This window comes from Nansenia antarctica (assembly GCF_963989245.1).
Source record: "Nansenia antarctica genome assembly, chromosome: 1".
Taxonomy (NCBI): domain Eukaryota; kingdom Metazoa; phylum Chordata; class Actinopteri; order Argentiniformes; family Microstomatidae; genus Nansenia; species Nansenia antarctica.
This window is the reverse complement of record NC_137674.1, coordinates 114485601-114503438: the sequence shown is the minus strand read 5'-3', so window position 1 is coordinate 114503438 and position 17838 is coordinate 114485601. Positions and strand designations below refer to the sequence as shown.

Below are 17838 nucleotides of genomic sequence, written 5' to 3'. Positions count from 1 at the left end.
AAGCTGGGAGACATGGAACACCGGGTGTATTTTGAGGGAGGGAGGAAGGGTCAAACGTACCGCCGTGGGGTTGACGATACGGTCCACGGGATAGGGACCAACGTATCGGGGGTTGAGTTTCCGGGTGGAGGTTTGGGAGGTCTGGAGGGGCAGGTCCCGGGCCAACAGCCAAACCCTCTGACCTGGCTGATAGTCAGGGGCCGGCACCCTCCGCCGGTTCGCGCTCCGCCGGGCGCGCTCGGTGGCGCGGAGCAACGCCGCCCTGGCGGTCCTCCACACGTTGCGACACCGGCGGAGATGGGCCCTGGTGGTTGGGACCGCCACCTCCAGCTCCTGTTGGGGAAACAGAGGGGGTTGGTAACCCAGGGAACATTCGAATGGGGACATACCAGTGGCGGCGCTCTCCATAGTGTTGAGGGAGTACTCCACCCACAGCAGGTATTTCGCCCAGGAGGAGGGATTGTGGGCGGAGACACATCGGAGAGCGGCTTCCAGAGCCTGGTTGGCACGCTCGGCCTGCCCATTGGACTGAGGGTGGTACCCGGAGGTGAGACTGGTGGTGGCCCCAATGCCTCTGCAGAAGGCCCGCCAGACCTTGGAGACGAACTGGGGGCCCCGGTCAGAAACCACATCCGAGGGGATCCCGTGGAGGCGTACGACGTGGAGAGTTAGGAGGTCCGCCGTCTCGGCCGCTGTGGGCAGTTTCGGGAGGGGAACGAAGTGGACCGCCTTGGAGAACCGGTCCACGATGGTGAGAATGGTGTCGCACCCCTGGGAGACAGGGAGCCCAGTAACAAAGTCCACGGCGATGTGCGACCACGGTCGGCTGGGCACCGGGAGAGGCTGCAGGAGACCCGCAGGAGGCCGATGGGAGGCCTTACTACGGGCGCACACCGTACAGGCGGCCACAAACTCCCTGGTGTCCCCCCTGAGATTGGGCCACCAGAACCTCTTCCCGATGAATGCCGCCGTCCGCCGCTCGCCGGGGTGGCAAGCAAAGCAGCTGGAGTGGCCCCACTCCAACACCCTGGCTCGGACAGCTGTAGGCACAAACAAACGGTTAGGGGGTCCGGTCCTAGGGTCTGGTTTGGCCCGCTGAGCCTGTCTCACCAAAGCCTCGACGGGCCAGGTTACGAACCCCACCACCCGGGACGGGGACAGGATGGTATCTCCCCCCTCAGCGACACCCGAATCCGCCTTGGGGAACTGGCGGGAGAGAGCATCAGCTTTGACGTTCTTGGAGCCGGGACGGTAGGTAAAGGTGAAGTCGAAACGACAAAAAAAAAGAGCCCAGCGGGCTTGTCGAGAGTTGAGCCTCTTGGCGGACCCAAGGTAAGTGAGGTTCCTATGGTCAGACCACACCAGGAACGGTAGTTTGGCTCCCTCCAGCCAGTGTCTCCACTCCCTCAGGGCCTCGTGAACCGCCAGCAGCTCCTTGTTGCCCACGTCGTAATTTTGGGCCGCGGGTTCGTAGCGCCGGGAGAAGTAGGCGCAAGGGTGTATCTTCTGGTCCTCCCCCGACCGTTGAGAGAGGACCCCCCCGATCCCCATGTCCGAAGCATCTACCTCTACGATGAACTGTCTCTCGGGGTCGGGGTGGATCAGCACTGGCGCGGAGGAGAACAGGTGTTTTAGTGTGCCGAAAGCGGTCTCAGCAGCGGCGGTCCAGCAGAAGGGCCGTGAGGTGGAGGTAAGCGCAGTGAGCGGCGCTGCGACCTGGCTGAACCCTTTAATGAACCGCCTCACAAATCCCGCGAACCCCAGGAAGCGTCTAAGTTGGGTCCGGTCCGTGGGCTGAGGCCACTCCACGACGGCCTTGACCTTGGCAGGGTCCGCCCGCATCTGTCCGTCCTCCACCACATTACCCAGGTAGGTGACCGAGCTGGTGTGGAAAACGCACTTCTCCCCCTTCACGAATAAGCGGTTCTCCAGGAGTCTCTGCAGGACTAGCCGGACGTGCTGGTGGTGCTCCTCCACGGACCGAGAAAAAATAAGAATGTCGTCAAGGTACACCACAACAAAAATGTTTAACATGTCCCGAAGGACATCGTTGACCAGGGCCTGGAAAATAGCAGGGGCATTAGATAGACCAAAAGGCATGACGCGGTATTCAAAATGGCCGAGGTGGGTGTTAAACCCGGTCTTCCACTCGTCCCCCTCCCTGATGCGGACTAGATGGTAGGCGTTACGTAGGTCCAGCTTGGTGAATACCTTGGCATGGGTGAGGGGTTCGAAGGTGGAGCTAATGAGGGGAAGGGGATAACGGTTCTTTACAGAAATGTCATTCAGAGCCCGAAAATCAATGCAAGGTCTGAGCCCACCGTCCTTCTTGGATACGAAGAAGAATCCAGCCGCGAGGGGAGAGGAGGAGGGCTGGATGATACCAGAGTTGATGGACTCCGTAATGTAGTTACGCATCGCCTCCTTTTCAGGGAGTGAGAGGCGGTAAAGTCTACCTTTCGGAAGGGTGGCACCAGGCAGGAGGTCTATAGGACAGTCATACGGGCGATGGGGTGGAAGGGAGAGTGCCTCGTCCTTGCTGAACACCTGGGCTAGGTCGTGGTAGATGGGAGGAACCCCGGTGAGGTCAGGCGGAGTGATCTTAGACTTGGGGTCGCTAGAGGGAGACAGGGCGGAGCGAAGGCAGGAGGCGTAACACGTACCTCTCCAGCCTAGGATCTGGCCCGAAGCCCAGGAGATGTGAGGTTCATGTCCCTCGAGCCAGGGTCTACCCAGCACCAGGGGAGACGTGGGGGTCTGAAGGACAAAGAACCGGATCTCCTCGGTATGATTCCCGGAGATCGTAAGAGATATAAGCCCAGTGGTGTGGGTGATAGTTCCTAGGGAACGGCCATCAATGGCCCTAGGCATGATGGGGCGGTCTAGAAGGACTAGGGGGATGCCCGCCTGGCGGACTAAGTTTTCATCGATTAGACAACCATCAGCCCCGGAGTCGATGAGGGCGCCGACAGACAGGGTGTCCTTTCCCCAGGTGAGAGTGGCAGGGAATAGGCGACTGGGGGTGACCTGGGGCTGAGAGAGAGAGGTGTTGCTCACCAGTATGCCCCCTACTGGTGAGCTGGGTCTTTTGGCCGGACAGGACACGCCCGGATGATGTGCCCCTCCTTGCCGCAGTACAGGCACTGTTTGTTGAGAAGCCTCCGTTCTCGCTCCTCTCGCGAGAGCCGAGAGCGGCCGATCTCCATGGGCTCCCCAGACCCGGAAGTAGCCACGAGAGGAGGCAGCATGGGCAGAGAAGGGGGCGGGGTCGTTCCGGCGCGATAGGTAGTGGGGCGCGTGACAGCTCGCTGGACGCGGTCGGTGCGTCGTACCTGGAGGCGTGCATCCATCCTAAGGGCCAGGGTAATCAGCTCATTAAGGGTGTCGGGATCGTCGCGCACCAACAGGTCCTTGATGGAATCATGTAACCCCTTGTGGAAAAGGCTGAGGAGGGCTCCGTCATTCCAGCCTGTCTCCGTGGCTAGAGTACGGAACTCGACCATGTACTCGGCTACAGAGCGGGAACCCTGGGAGATGGCTAACAAGCGGCCGGTTACATCCTGCCCGTCCTGGGGGTGGTCGAACACGAACCGGAACTCCGCTTTAAACAGGGGGTAATCCGTGGAGTATCTTGAACTGCTCCCGACAGCGGCTATGGCCCATTTGAGCGCTTTGTCAGCGAGTAGAGACATGATAAACGCTACCTTGGCCCCGTCGGAGGAGTACTTGGAAGGCTGGTGCGTAAATACTAATTCGCACTGGGTCAGGAAACCCCGACAACGATCAAAGTCACCATGGAATGGAGCGGGGCTGACTAACCTGGGTTCCCAGTGAGCGACAGGAGGATAGAGCGAAACGGGGTTCACAGGATCGACCGGGGGATTAGTCATCTGCCCAGATATGGAACTCGTGTCAGGGGGTGGTCTGCTGCCAGCGGCGATGAGGTCCAGAGAACGCTGGATGGAGGCGAGAGACCCGGACAGGGCGTCCATCTTCGTCTCGAGACTATTTACAGCCCCGACGGTGGCACGGGTGGTATTCTCCAGTACGGCTATCTGGCCTTGGACCGTGGGGAAGGCCTTCTGGAGCTCGGCCTGCAGACTGGTAAGTTGCGTAGCATGGCTATTTACCTCTCTGTGTAAATCTACGACTAATGGGAGAACCCCAATACCCGGGGAACCACCCTTGTTCTCTGGAGTTCCACCTTGGCTCATAATGGCTTGAACATACTGTTATGCACACCTTAAAACTGGAAAAGCCAAATGTGGTGGAACCCCAGAGAAACAGAGACAGAGGCCAGGAGAATATACAATGATTTATTAAGGATGATATACACAAAGAAATAGGCCCTACACTAACTAGTGGAAAAACAAACATAAGGTGTGATGCAGGCGATAGTTATGGGGTGTGTAATTATACTATGTGTGTGTGCGTGTATGAGGTCAGGGGTGTTGTATTATGTGCTGCGATACTACCCTAGTGAGCAAAGTCCGAGATCCAGAGGGGGTAGTCAAGGGGAATGTCCAGGGGTCGGGCCAGGGAGTCCGAGATCCAGACAGGGGTCGGGCCAGGGAGTCCGAGATCCAGAGGGGGTAGTCAAGGGGAATGTCCAGGGGTCGAGCCAGGGAGGGAAATCCAGAAGAGAGTAGTCAGAGGGGGTCCAGGGGTCGAGCCATACAGATAGTTATGTTCAAGCGTTGGATCTCCGTCTGTAGCAGGGTTAAGTAGGCGGCTGTCCAGGTGGTGATTGGGACAGCTGGGCTGAAAGGTAATAGCCCACACCTGCTGCAAACAGAGCCAGAGATCCGGCCCACTCAATCCGGCCGGGAGGGGGCGCCAGAACGAGGCTCACGGGGGCGTGTCAGATTAGGAGGCACAACACAGAGCCCACAGGTCCACAGAGGACGCCATAGCGACGACTCTCCACGCCACTCTATCCCACCTGGAGAGGGGAAAAAGCTACGCGAGACTGCTCTTCGTGGACTTCAGCTCCGCCTTCAACACCATCCTTCCAGACAGGCTAGTGACCAAACTACTAGACCTGGGTCTATCACACTCTATATGTGCGTGGATCAAGGACTTCCTGACCGACCGCCCCCAGAGGGTGCGGGTGGGCCCCCACACCTCCACAGCCCTCAGCCTCAGCACTGGGTCCCCCCAGGGCTGCGTGCTAAGCCCCATCCTCTACAACCTCTACACCCACGTCCACCCCAGCAACTACATCGTAAAGTTTGCAGACGACACCACCGTGGTGGGATGTATCTCGGGGGGGGACGAGGCAGCGTACAGGGATGAGGTAGAGCAACTGAGCAAGCTGTGCAAGGTTAACAACCTGCTGCTAAACAAGTCAAAGACCCAGGAATTCATCGTAGACTTCAGGAGGAAAAAGTCCGAGATCCAGCCCCTGCTCATCGACGGAGAGAGCGTGGAGAGAGTCTCAACCCTCCGATTCCTGGGACATCACATGCGGGATGACCTGGCCTGGAAGGACAACACAAAAGGCACCATCAAGAAAGCACAACAGCAGCTATACACCCTGAGATGCCTCAGGAAAGAACACAACAAGCAGGAGATACTGGTGGCCTTCTACCGCGGCGCAGTGGAGAGCATCCTCACCTACGGCATCTGCAACTGGTTCTACAGCTGCACAACAGCGGAGAGAAACGCGCTACAGAGAGTCGTGAGAACAGCACAGAAGATCACCGGCGCCCCCCTCCCCTCTCTGGAAGAGCTGTACAACACACGCTGTCTCAGGAAGGCCTCCAAGATCTCCAGGGACCCGACCCACCCTGGGCACGTACACTTTATCAGGCTGCCCTCGAAAAGGAGGTACAGGACCCCGGCTGCTAAGACAAACAGACTGAAGAACTGCTTCTACCACAGGGCCGTCAAGGCCCTGAACACAGCAAAGGCCTAAGTTCTGGGCCCAGGACAGTCCGGACGGATTGTATGGCAGCTAGTGCTGAGGCACAAACATGTAAATTTCAAGCCTGCAAACTGTGACACTTAAAATAACGTGAAAAAATACTTTTGTGCAATATGACAACCCTAGTTGACTATCTGTGCAGTATAGTACAGTGGATTGTGTACATAGCCTTTATTTATGTAAACCAGCTCCTTACCTTCTTGTGATTTTATTCTTTTTCTAAATGTGTTTTTTTTCCCTTTCCTAACACCAGGGGAGCCACCCCTCCTAAATTTCGTTGTTTGGTACCTGTACTGTAGCAATGACAAATAAAGTCCATTCCATTCCATTATGCAGGTGTCGATAGGCGCCCACACATAAGACGTAAAACTCCCGTGCATATATGGCTCATTGCGGGAGTGTTCATATGTTAATGAAGTGCACTAGGCGCCCCTGCTATTATGCGATCTGACTTTGCTCCTATCGCTAAGAAGTGGTTTGAAAAGTTCTTAAGTTTAGACTTCATGCACGTTTTGAAACACGAGCGCGCCTCCGCGGTTTGCGCATGCATGTGGGCACACATGAACACGCACGTGGCTCCACGGCAAGACGTCAATTACGGTCACAGTATAAATGCTTTATTTCAGAAGGGAGAGGCAGAGAAGCGCGCTGACCTCCTTCTCAGGACTTCCATAATAGTGTGACGGGGTGTATCTTTTCATGAATCACTCTCAGCTGGATGGCTCACGTTCATTTATTCTGTTGAAAACAGTGCATCAATTTCTGGACACGGGACTTGCAGGGTCATCGAGCTACATTCGCATCAGTGGTTAAGAATGAACTGAGCATACAGTAGTCACTCATACTACACAAATTATAACAATAATATGAAACAAAAATACAAAATGTGTAGACTACATAAATCTTCACTTGTGTGATCATATAGTGGTATTCATTTAACAACAACAAGAAATCATAACATCCAAATGCATGGAAAAACCCCGCACTTGGAATACGCATGCGCACCACGTGCAACAATGGCTGCAACCTGACTGCTAGGTAAGCCGCGAGCGTGTTGCAAACTAGCGAGGTGGAAAATCCAACCTCCTCATAGAATAGGGTCTACTAACAGAACAACAGACATATAATAACACAACAATAATAATATTACCTGCAGAAAACAGTGCATCAATTTCTGGACACGGGACTTGCAGGGTCATCGAGCTACATTCTAAAATGATGTTACACACGGACATTCACGTTAGCGCCATCATTGTTAACAACAGAAAACTCACATTAACAAACTTGTGATATGTTCCAAACTAACATACTATGAATGGGAAACTCAAAACAGCTATCTTACTTATCAAACATTCAAATAAAACATAGGTACATTGATAATCTCTTAAATTATATGCGATCTCAGACCCTGCAGAAGACATGACCTTACCGTCTCAGTGGTTAAGAATGAACTGAGGGAGATCACGTTACGTCCCGTGCAATTGCACTGTCCAGCTATATTTACACAGCATCCGGGTCACGGACACAGCATCCGGGTCACGGACACACCCCGGGTATACCACGTCATTAAACCCCTAGAGGGCGCAGTTTATACCTATTTTAGCTATAATTGAACTTGACCTTTCTACTCCGTTACAATAGCATAGCGCTAATGACTCAACGCAGCCGGTTCTTAAAGGGAATGGCACCTGGCACGCTGATTGGGTTGATTGAGAAGACGCCCAAAACACACCCATGACTAATTTCTTTGCTTAGCGCCGGGTTTTAGGCGCCCACTACAGCACGCATAATAGCAAAGTGGCCTTGACCACGCCTCCACGTCTTAAGTTTAGATCTACCGCCTCGTCTTATTGATGAAGTGCATAATAGGGCCCAGTGTGTCAGAGTGAGAGATGATCTGTCTTCCTGCACACATCCACAGACGCAGTTCAGTTATTCAACTCTGTTCCAACGCATCGATGTATGGGAAACTTGTCATTGCTGTTGACTTGTTTTCAATCGAAGCGCCTGATTCTCACCTGCAATTGTGTATCGGTCTATATAGTTGACTACGTTCACATAACAGAGTACAGCCGCGGCTATGTAGGAGTGTCTGGGGGAGATTCCTGTTGCCGTGACTGAGGATGTTTCACTGTCTGGGGGACAGTCAGCGATGGAGCCACATCTATGTGCGGCGCCGAATTTGATCCCAAACTCAGGCAGGTTTTCTTTCCGTCTTGGCGAGACATCACCGGCCCGTCAGTCTCCATAGCCCGCTGAGCCTTTCTGCACATGCTTGAGACAGAGAGGAAAGTTATGAAGTAAGAGCGAATGATGATGTCACTGCCAAGAAATACTTGTTTTACCATTTATGTATTTGTTTGACCATATTCAGCAGATCATGTCTGTGACGTCAGGTACATGAGGTTGCCATGGACGCGGACTCTGTGTTCCTATATATGCAATTTTAGATGAATTGTCACAATTGTGTTAGTGGACTAACAAGAGAGTCATTCAGATGGTATGGCTTCTCCTTAACCTCCTGACCTGATTACTTTAAAGGGTTATTACCCAACATTACTCTCCTACTGCTCAATTTCTTTGGCCAAGACACACATCTATTACACCCATCTATTACACCCATCTATTACACCCATCTATTACACCCATCTATTACACACATCTATTACACCCATCTATTACACACATCTATTACACACATCTATTACACACATCTATTACACACATCTATTACACACATCTATTACACACATCTATTACACCCATCTATTACACCCATCTATTACACACATCTATTACACACATCTATTACACACATCTATTACACACATCTATTACACCCATCTATTACACCCATCTATTACACACATCTATTACACACATCTATTACACCCATCTATTACACACATCTATTACACCCATCTATTACACACATCTATTACACCCATCTATTACACACATCTATTACACCCATCTATTACACACATCTATTTTTGTTCAAATACATTTCTCTTGTTTGAGGAATCACCTCTGTGAGAAGGACAGCATGTGACAGGAGTGGTTCTCTCCCTGCGTCTGAACATGACATGAGAGGACGGCTCATTGTAAAGCTTGGAATAGAATAAGGAATGGTTTGATGCCATTGATACCGGCCTCATCCCATTCTATACCTGCCTTCAATGTCTACCTCCCCCAGCCTCCCCTGGTGTTCTACCTCCCCCAGCCTCCCCTGGTGTTCTACCTCCACCAGCCTCCCCTGGTGTTCTACCTCCCCCAGCCTCCCCTGGTGTTCTACCTCCTCCCCCAGCCTCCCCTGGTGTTCTACCTCCCCCAGCCTCCCCTGGTGTTCTACCTCCCCCAGCCTCCCCTGGTGTTCTCCCTCCCCCAGCTTCCCCTGGTGTACTACCTCCCCCAGCCTCCCCTGGTGTTCTACCTCCCCCAGCCTCCCCTGGTGTTCTACCTCCCCTAGCCTCCCCTGGTGTTCTACCTTCCCCAGCCTCCCCTGGTGTTCTACCTCCCCCAGCCTCCCCTGGTGTTCTACCTCCACCAGCCTCCCCTGGTGTTCTACCTCCCCCAGCCTCCCCTGGTGTTCTACCTCCCCCAGCCTCCCCTGGTGTTCTCCCTCCCCCAGCTTCCCCTGGTGTACTACCTCCCCCAGCCTCCCCTGGTGTTCTACCTCCCCCAGCCTCCCCTGGTGTTCTACCTCCTCCCCCAGCCTCCCCTGGTGTTCTACCTCCCCCAGCCTCCCCTGGTGTTCTACCTCCCCCAGCCTCCCCTGGTGTTCTACCTCCCCCAGCCTCCCCTGGTGTTCTACCTCCCCCAGCCTCCCCTGGTGTTCTACCTCCCCCAGCCTCCCCTGGTGTTCTACCTCCCCCAGCCTTCCCTGGTGTTCAACCTCCCCCAGCCTCCCCTGGTGTTCTACCTCCCCCAGCCTCCCCTGGTGTTCTACCTCCCCCAGCTTCCCCTGGTGTTCTACCTCCCCCAGCCTCCCCTGGTGTTCTACCTCCCCCAGCCTCCCCTGGGGTTCTACCTCCCCCAGCCTCCCCTGGTGTTCTACCTCCCCTAGCCTCCCCTGGTGTTCTACCCCCACCAGCCTCACCTGGTGTTCTACCTCCCCCAGCCTCCCCTGGTGTTCTACCTCCCCCAGCCTCCCCTGGTGTTCTACCTCCACCAGCCTCCCCTGGTGTTCTACCTCCCCCAGCCTCCCCTGGTGTTCTACCTCCCCCAGCCTCCCCTGGTGTTCTACCTCCCCCAGCCTCCCCTGGTGTTCTACCTCCCCCAGCCTCCCCTGGTGTTCTACCTCCCCCAGCCTCCCCTGGTGTTCTACCTCCCCCAGCCTCCCCTGGTGTTCTACCTCCCCCAGCCTCCCCTGGTGTTCTACCTCCCCTAGCCTCCCCTGGTGTTCTACCCCCACCAGCCTCACCTGGTGTTCTACCTCCCCCAGCCTCCCCTGGTGTTCTACCTCCCCCAGCCTCCCCTGGTGTTCTACCTCCCCCAGCCTCCCCTGGTGTTCTACCTCCCCCAGCCTCTCCTGGTGTTCTACCCCCACCAGCCTCCCCTTGGTGTTCTACCTCCCCCAGCCTCCCCTGGTGTTCTACCTTCCCCAGCCTCCCCTGGTGTTCTACCTCCCCCAGCCTCCCCTGGTGTTCTACCTCCCCCAGCCTCTCCTGGTGTTCTACCTCCACCAGCCTCCCCTGGTGTTCTACCTCCCCCAGCCTCCCCTGGTGTTCTACCTCCCCCAGCCTCCCCCTGGTGTTCTACCTCCCCCAGCCTCCCCCTGGTGTTCTACCTCCCCCAGCCTCCCCTGGTGTTCTACCTCCCCCAGCCTCTCCTGGTGTTCTACCTCCCCCAGCCTCCCCTGGTGTTCTACCTCCCCCAGCCTCCCCTGGTGTTCTACCTCCCCCAGCCTCCCCTGGTGTTCTACCTCCCCCAGCCTCCCCTGGTGTTCTACCTCCCCCAGCCTCCCCTGGTGTTCTACCTCCCCCAGCCTCCCCTGGTGTTCTACCTCCCCCAGCCTCCCCTGGTGTTCTACCTCCCCCAGCCTCCCCTGGTGTTCTACCTCCCCTAGCCTCCCCTGGTGTTCTACCCCCACCAGCCTCCCCTGGTGTTCTACCTCCCCTAGCCTCCCCTGGTGTTCTACCTCCCCCAGCCTCCCCTGGTGTTCTACCTCCACCAGCCTCCCCTGGTGTTCTACCTCCCCCAGCCTCCCCTGGTGTTCTACCTCCCCCAGCCTCCCCTGGTGTTCTACCTCCCCCAGCCTCCCCTGGTGTTCTACCTCCCCCAGCCTCCCCTGGTGTTCTACCTCCCCCAGCCCCCCCTGGTGTTCTACCTCCCCCAACCTCCCCTGGTGTTCTACCTCCCCCAGCCTCCCCTGGTGTTCTACCTCCCCCAGCCTCCCCTGGTGTTCTACCTCCCCCAGCCTCCCCTGGTGTTCTACCTCCCCCAGCCTCCCCTGGTGTTCTACCTCCCCCAGCCTCCCCTGGTGTTCTACCTCCCCCAGCCTCTCCTGGTGTTCTACCTCCACCAGCCTCCCCTGGTGTTCTACCTCCCCCAGCCTCCCCTGGTGTTCTACCTCCCCCAGCCTCCCCCTGGTGTTCTACCTCCCCCAGCCTCCCCCTGGTGTTCTACCTCCCCCAGCCTCCCCTGGTGTTCTACCTCCCCCAGCCTCCCCTGGTGTTCTACCTCCCCCAGCCTCCCCTGGTGTTCTACCTCCCCCAGCCTCCCCTGGTGTTCTACCTCCCCCAGCCTCCCCTGGTGTTCTACCTCCCCCAGCCTCCCCTGGTGTTCTACCTCCCCCAGCCTCCCCTGGTGTTCTACCTCCCCCAGCCTCCCCTGGTGTTCTACCTCCCCCAGCCTCCCCTGGTGTTCTACCTCCCCCAGCCTCCCCTGGTGTTCTACCTCCCCCAGCCTCCCCTGGTATTCTACCCCCCCCCCCCCAGCCTCCCCTGGTGTTCTACCTCCCCCAGCCTCCCCTGGTGTTTTACCTCCCCCAGCCTCCCCTGGTGTTCTACCTCCCCCAGCCTCCCCTGGTGTTCTACCTCCCCCAGCCTCCCCTGGTGTTCTACCTCCCCCAGCCTCCTCTGGTGTTCTACCTCCCCCAGCCACCTCTGGTGTTCTACCTCCCCCAGCCTCCTCTGGTGTTCTACCTCCCCCAGCCTCCCCTGGTGTTCTACCTCCCCCAGCTTCCCCTGGTGTTCTACCTCCCCCAGCCTCCCCTGGTGTTCTACCTCCCCCAGCCTCCCCTGGTGTTCTACCTCCCCCAGCCTCCCCTGGTGTTCTACCTCCCCCAGCCTCCCCTGGTGTTCTACCTCCCCCAGCCTCCCCTGGTGTTCTACCTCCCCCAGCCTCCCCTGGTTGAAATAATAATAATAATAATAATACATTTTATTTATGGGCGCCTTTCATGGCTCTGAAGGACACCTTACAAGACAGTTTAAAACCACATATCAAAACATTAAAATCAACAAAGCAAAATCAGATAAAAAACAGCAAAATCAGATATAACAACAAACAAAATACAGGAGATCAAACCAAGTAAGCCATTGTGAAAAGGTGTGTTTTAAGACTGGATTTGAAAGTGGTGAGAGTGTCAATATTGCGAATGTTAGGTGGCGGAGAGTTCCAGAGTGTTAGGTGGCAGAGAGTTCCAGAATGTTAGGTGGCAGAGAGTTCCAGAGTGTTAGGTGGCAGAGAGTTCCAGAGTGTTAGGTGGCAGAGAGTTCCAGAATGTTAGGTGGCAGAGAGTTCCAGAATGTTAGGTGGCAGAGAGTTCCAGAGGCGGGGAGCAGAACGCCAGAAGGCTCTAGACCCCATAGTGGTCAGGCGGGCAGAAGGTATAAAGGGCTCTGCACACAGCGTGCGATTTCTGTTGCGCATCAACGTTCCATTTTGAAGTTTGAATGGAAGTCTATGAGAACATCGCATTTACCCACACACGGCCCCGATTTTAATCGCACGGCGAACATTCGATTCCATTCATTTTGAATGGGACAAAGCACACGGCGTGCGAGTTTTGTCGCACTGCTTTGTCCCATTCAAAATGAATGGAATCGAATGTTCGCCGTGCGATTAAAATCGGGGCCGTGTGTGGGTAAATGCGATGTTCTCATAGACTTCCATTCAAACTTCAAAATGGAACGTTGATGCGCAACAGAAATCGCACGCTGTGTGCAGAGCCCTTAAAACACTGTGCTGTACTCTATGCTATGCTATAAATATCCTAACTTTTCTGTATCTGAATGTACACAAGGGTTGTCATATTGCACATAGTATTGTTGCACATTCATTTAAAGTGTCGCAGTTTGCAGGTTTGAAATGTTCACAGTTGTATTTCAATATTGCACTTATGTTTACAATCTAGTAGCTGCCATCAAATTGTCTAGATTGTCCAGGGCCTAGAACCTAGGTCTTTGCTGTGTTCAGGGCCTGAATGGCCCTGGGGTAGAAGCTGAGCTTCAGTCTATTTGTCCTTGCGGACATGGTCCTGAACCGCCTGCCTGAGCGCAGCCGAACAAAGTGTTCGTTCCCAGGGTGGGATGGGTCCCTGGAGATCTTGGAGGCCTTCCTGATTGAATAGAGTTACATGTCTGCTACATAGGCCTATCCCTCATATCTCAACAAATTACTCGCAATTACAAATTACTCCTAAGGATGGTTCCTAAGGATGATCTCTCAATCTAACAGATTAGATTTTTAAAACATGCCTATTCATGTACAAGTTCATAAACAATAAGCAAGACATTCCTGATAGGCCTACTTTCCATAGTTTCTTTATGTTTTCATCAGACATGGTTGGGTTTGTTTTGGACAAATCATGCCCCTCAGCTCAAGAGAACTGTCACGTGTCTTTGTGATGTCATAATGTATTATTATAGCCTATTATTTTTAAATTATCTTTATTACATTCTATTAATGTTTTATTCATATTTTATCAGTTCTCTTTTACCCTTCTAATTCCTACTTAGTTTCATAACTGCTTATGTTACCAGTGACAATTATCACCAATTGACAATTGGTTTTATTGTAAAAATAAATAAAAATAAAACTCCCTTAGGGAGGGGGGAGTGGAGGGAGGGGGGAGGGTGAGGAAGGCACCCTTACCCCCTGCTGCCGAGCCCAGCCCACCGGCTCTGTCATGCCAAATCCTGGCACTGGCTAATCGTTTGCTAATCGTTCGAACGTTCGACGTGCGTTCCAGACTAGGGCCAAAATCTGACCGCCTGTGACGTCATTCTACTGCTCTGTGCTTACTAAATTATGTGTGTATCAAACAGCACACACACACACACACACACACACACACACACACACACACACACACACACACTGACATCTCAGTCTCACACAAGACGAATGGAACAACTTAAAACACCTCCTGCAGGCTCTGGTCCTTTTATTTTGGATAGTATATTATTTATTTAATAATTAATTAATTTAATTATTTATAATATTTATTTTGGATATTATATTATTTATTTAAAACCACATGTGAGAAACAGAGCAGCCTGTAAAGGGTTAACTCTGTTCCAGGGAGGAGAGCTGTACTGGGAGGGGAGGAGCATCTCAACGTCAGGCAGCTGAAATGAAACTAAACTGTGTAGAGACGTAAAGTGGAGAGCAGACTCTCGCAAACTCCTGAGAAATCGTCCTCAAACAATCTCTCACACATACAGTAGAAAGGACAGAGACATCTATCACACATACAGTAGAAAGGACAGAGACATCTATCACACATACAGTAGAAAGGACAGAGACATCTATCACACATACAGTAGAAAGGACAGAGACATCTATCACACTCTCACAGAATCACAGACAGGTGAGTTGAGACTTACAATGACAAGTCAAGATAAACTATTGTGTTCACTCTCTCAGAGTTTTTTATTTACAGTTCAGTATGTAAAACGTTTTGACTTGGTTGAAGGACTATTTTCTATGTGATACAAAATATTATAATGTTATCATTATTGATCGCTGTATAATCTCTAAGACAGTCCCTATCGAGATCTGATTGATTCCAGGAAATGCTTTATGGTGTCACCTTTGGTCTCCCTAGATATGGCTTCCTCCAGCAGTCTCCTGTCTGAGGAGCAGTTCCTGTGTTCTGTCTGTCTGGATGTGTTCACTGACCCTGTCTCTACTCCATGTGGACACAACTTCTGCATGGCCTGTATCAGAAAGTACTGGGACAGCAATGACCTGTGCCAGTGTCCAATGTGTAAAAAAGCATTTGATAAGAGACCAGATCTCTTTGTCAATACTTTCATCTCTGAGATGGCCGCTCAGTTTAGGAAGTCAGTTGAAGTGAAGGCAACCAGCAGCCCAGCCCCAGACACACCTGTCAAACCTAGAGAAGTGTCCTGTGACTTCTGCCCTGGGACGAAGGTCAAGGCTCTGAAGTCCTGCCCGGCGTGTCAGACCTCTTACTGTGAGACTCACCTGGAGCCTCATCAGAGAGTCGCAGCCTTAAAGAGACACAAGCTGATCGACCCTGTGGAGAACCTGGAAGACAGGATGTGTAAGAAGCACGACAGACTCCTGGAGCTGTTCTGCAGGCGTGACCAGACGTGTGTGTGTCAGTTCTGCACTGAGACAGACCACAAGACCCATGACACCGTCCCCATAGAGGAGGAGTATGGAGAGAGGAAGGCTCAGCTGGGGAAGACAGAGACAGATGTTCAGCAGATGATCCAGGAGCGACTGCAGAAGGTTTCAGAGATCAAACACTCAGTAGGTCTTAGTAAGAAAGATGCACAGAGAGAGAAAGCAGACAGCGTACAGGTCTTCACTGCTCTGGTGGACTCCATGAAGAGAGGCCAGGCTGAGCTCCTTGACGTGATCGAGGAGAAGCAGAAAGCAGCAGAGAGGCGGGCTGAAGGGCTGATTAAAGAGCTGGAGCAGGAAATCACTGAGCTACAGAGGAGAAGCACTGAGCTGGAGCAGCTCTCACACACTGAGGACCACCTCCACCTCCTCCAGAGCTTCCCTTCCCTGTCCACCCCTCCACACACCAAGGACTGGTCTGAGGTCAGCGTCCACAGTGATCTCTACGTGGGGACGGTGAGGAGAGCTGTGTCTCAGCTGGAGGAGACACTTATGAGGGAAGTGAAGAAGTTGTATGATGATGCTGAGCTGAAGATGATTCAGCAGTATGCAGCGGACGTGACTCTGGACCCTGATACAGCACATCCAGATCTCATTCTGTCTGAGGATGGGAAACAAGTTAGATTAGGAGACACAAGTAAGAATCTCCCTGATAACGCAGAGAGGTTTTCTCGGGTTATCTCTGTCTTGGGAAAGGAGGGTTTCTCCTCAGGGAGGTTTTACTATGAAGTGGAGGTGAAGGAGAAGACTAGGTGGGATGTAGGAGTGGCCAGAGAGTCCATCAACAGGAAGGGGCAGATCACACTGGACCCTGAGGATGGATACTGGACTGTAGTGTTGAGGAATGGAAATGAGTACGAGGCACTCGATGACCCTGATGTCCCCCTGTCCCTGAGAGAGAAGCCCCAGAAGGTGGGGGTGTTTGTGGATTATGAGGAGGGCCAGGTCTCCTTTTATGATGTGGAGGCCAGGTCTCTGATCTACTCTTTCACTGGCTGCACCTTCACTGAGAAACTCTATCCATACTTCAGCCCTGGCCTGAATGATGGTGGTAAAAACTCTGCCCCTCTGATCATCTCTCCTGTCAATCACACAGACTGATTTTCAACCTTTAATTCTGACCACACAATAAAATATGCACCTTTAGAATTATCTTTATCTGTAGTCACTCATTAGGGAAGGTTCTGATATAATTTACCACACAGAGTAATTTCTGAGCTGGTTATGGTTTGTTATCATATAGTTTGTGCTCTCAGTGTGTCTGCTAGATGTGAATATGCAGCAGCAATGTCAGATACAGCCCAGCCTCTCCAGCCTCATGAGAAGATATGACTCTACATACATGAGACTGTTTGACTTCTCTGGGTGTTCACTGTTCACATTATTATAAACCAGATGCTCTCATACTGTGTTTTCATTATTAGCTAGTTATGAATGAATGAATGAATGGTCTTTATTGTCATTGATACAGTACAGGTACCAAACAACGAAATGTAATGTTATCATTGTAATGTTTACCTATTTTGGGGACTTTGAGTGTAATGAATACTGGGTGTGTACAGAGGGACATTGAGGATGTTCAGACAATTAAATTCACTTGGATCGATCAGATCCATTGATCACATTAATAATCAGTCTAGTCCAGGTCCCAGAGCTTTAGAACAGTGATGTGAGGTAGCAGACTGGCTGTCTGGCTTATTAAAACACAAACACAAGTTGTCCTTCAGTCTCTGTATGTGTGTGACGTAATTACATTCAACAGAATGTACGTTTGATAATCATTTTATTGATTTAATGGCTTGGAAAGGGAATCATATTTGCTTAAAAACTGTTTGATAAGGTTGACTGTGATGGTAATGTGACAGATAGATTTTCTGTATGTGATATTATAAGTTTGTCTAATGGTCTGTTTCTGTGGTGGTTTTATCATCACTGCATATCAAACATCAACACCTGATGAATAAAGTCTCTGTTACCTGACACCTGTGAATGATGATTCATTCATTTATCACAGAGGTGAATAAAGTCGCCCACATTGTCAACATCCTAGACTGCCAAGGGAGACTTTATTATAATGTTGTTAAATGTAACTAAATGATTTGATGATAAACTGGATGACGTCATGACGTCCTGCAGCCTCGTCTTGGTCCCAGCAGGTCTTGGTTCCCCGGGCTGCGTTCGTAAACTCGCTCTAAGAGCGCCGGAGTGCACACTGGGTTGAATGCCATAAAGGAACCAGGTAATTTGATTGGACAGGAGGCATTCCATGAGTGCTGATCAGATTTCCAGAGCGAAATTACGAACGCAGC

The 17838-nt window shown here is 52.5% G+C and overlaps 1 protein-coding gene across 1 annotated transcript; it reads left to right on the top strand.

Moving 5' to 3' along the window:
- Positions 1-14983: 14983 nt before the first annotated feature.
- LOC308158964 (E3 ubiquitin-protein ligase TRIM21-like) lies at positions 14984-16835 on the top strand (the record flags this gene model as incomplete). Its single annotated transcript, XM_080532683.1, has 1 exon — positions 14984-16835. One exon carries the CDS (start codon positions 14984-14986, stop codon positions 16628-16630), a length of 1647 nt encoding a protein of 548 aa, XP_080388809.1. The 3' UTR covers positions 16631-16835.
- Positions 16836-17838: the final 1003 nt, after the last annotated feature.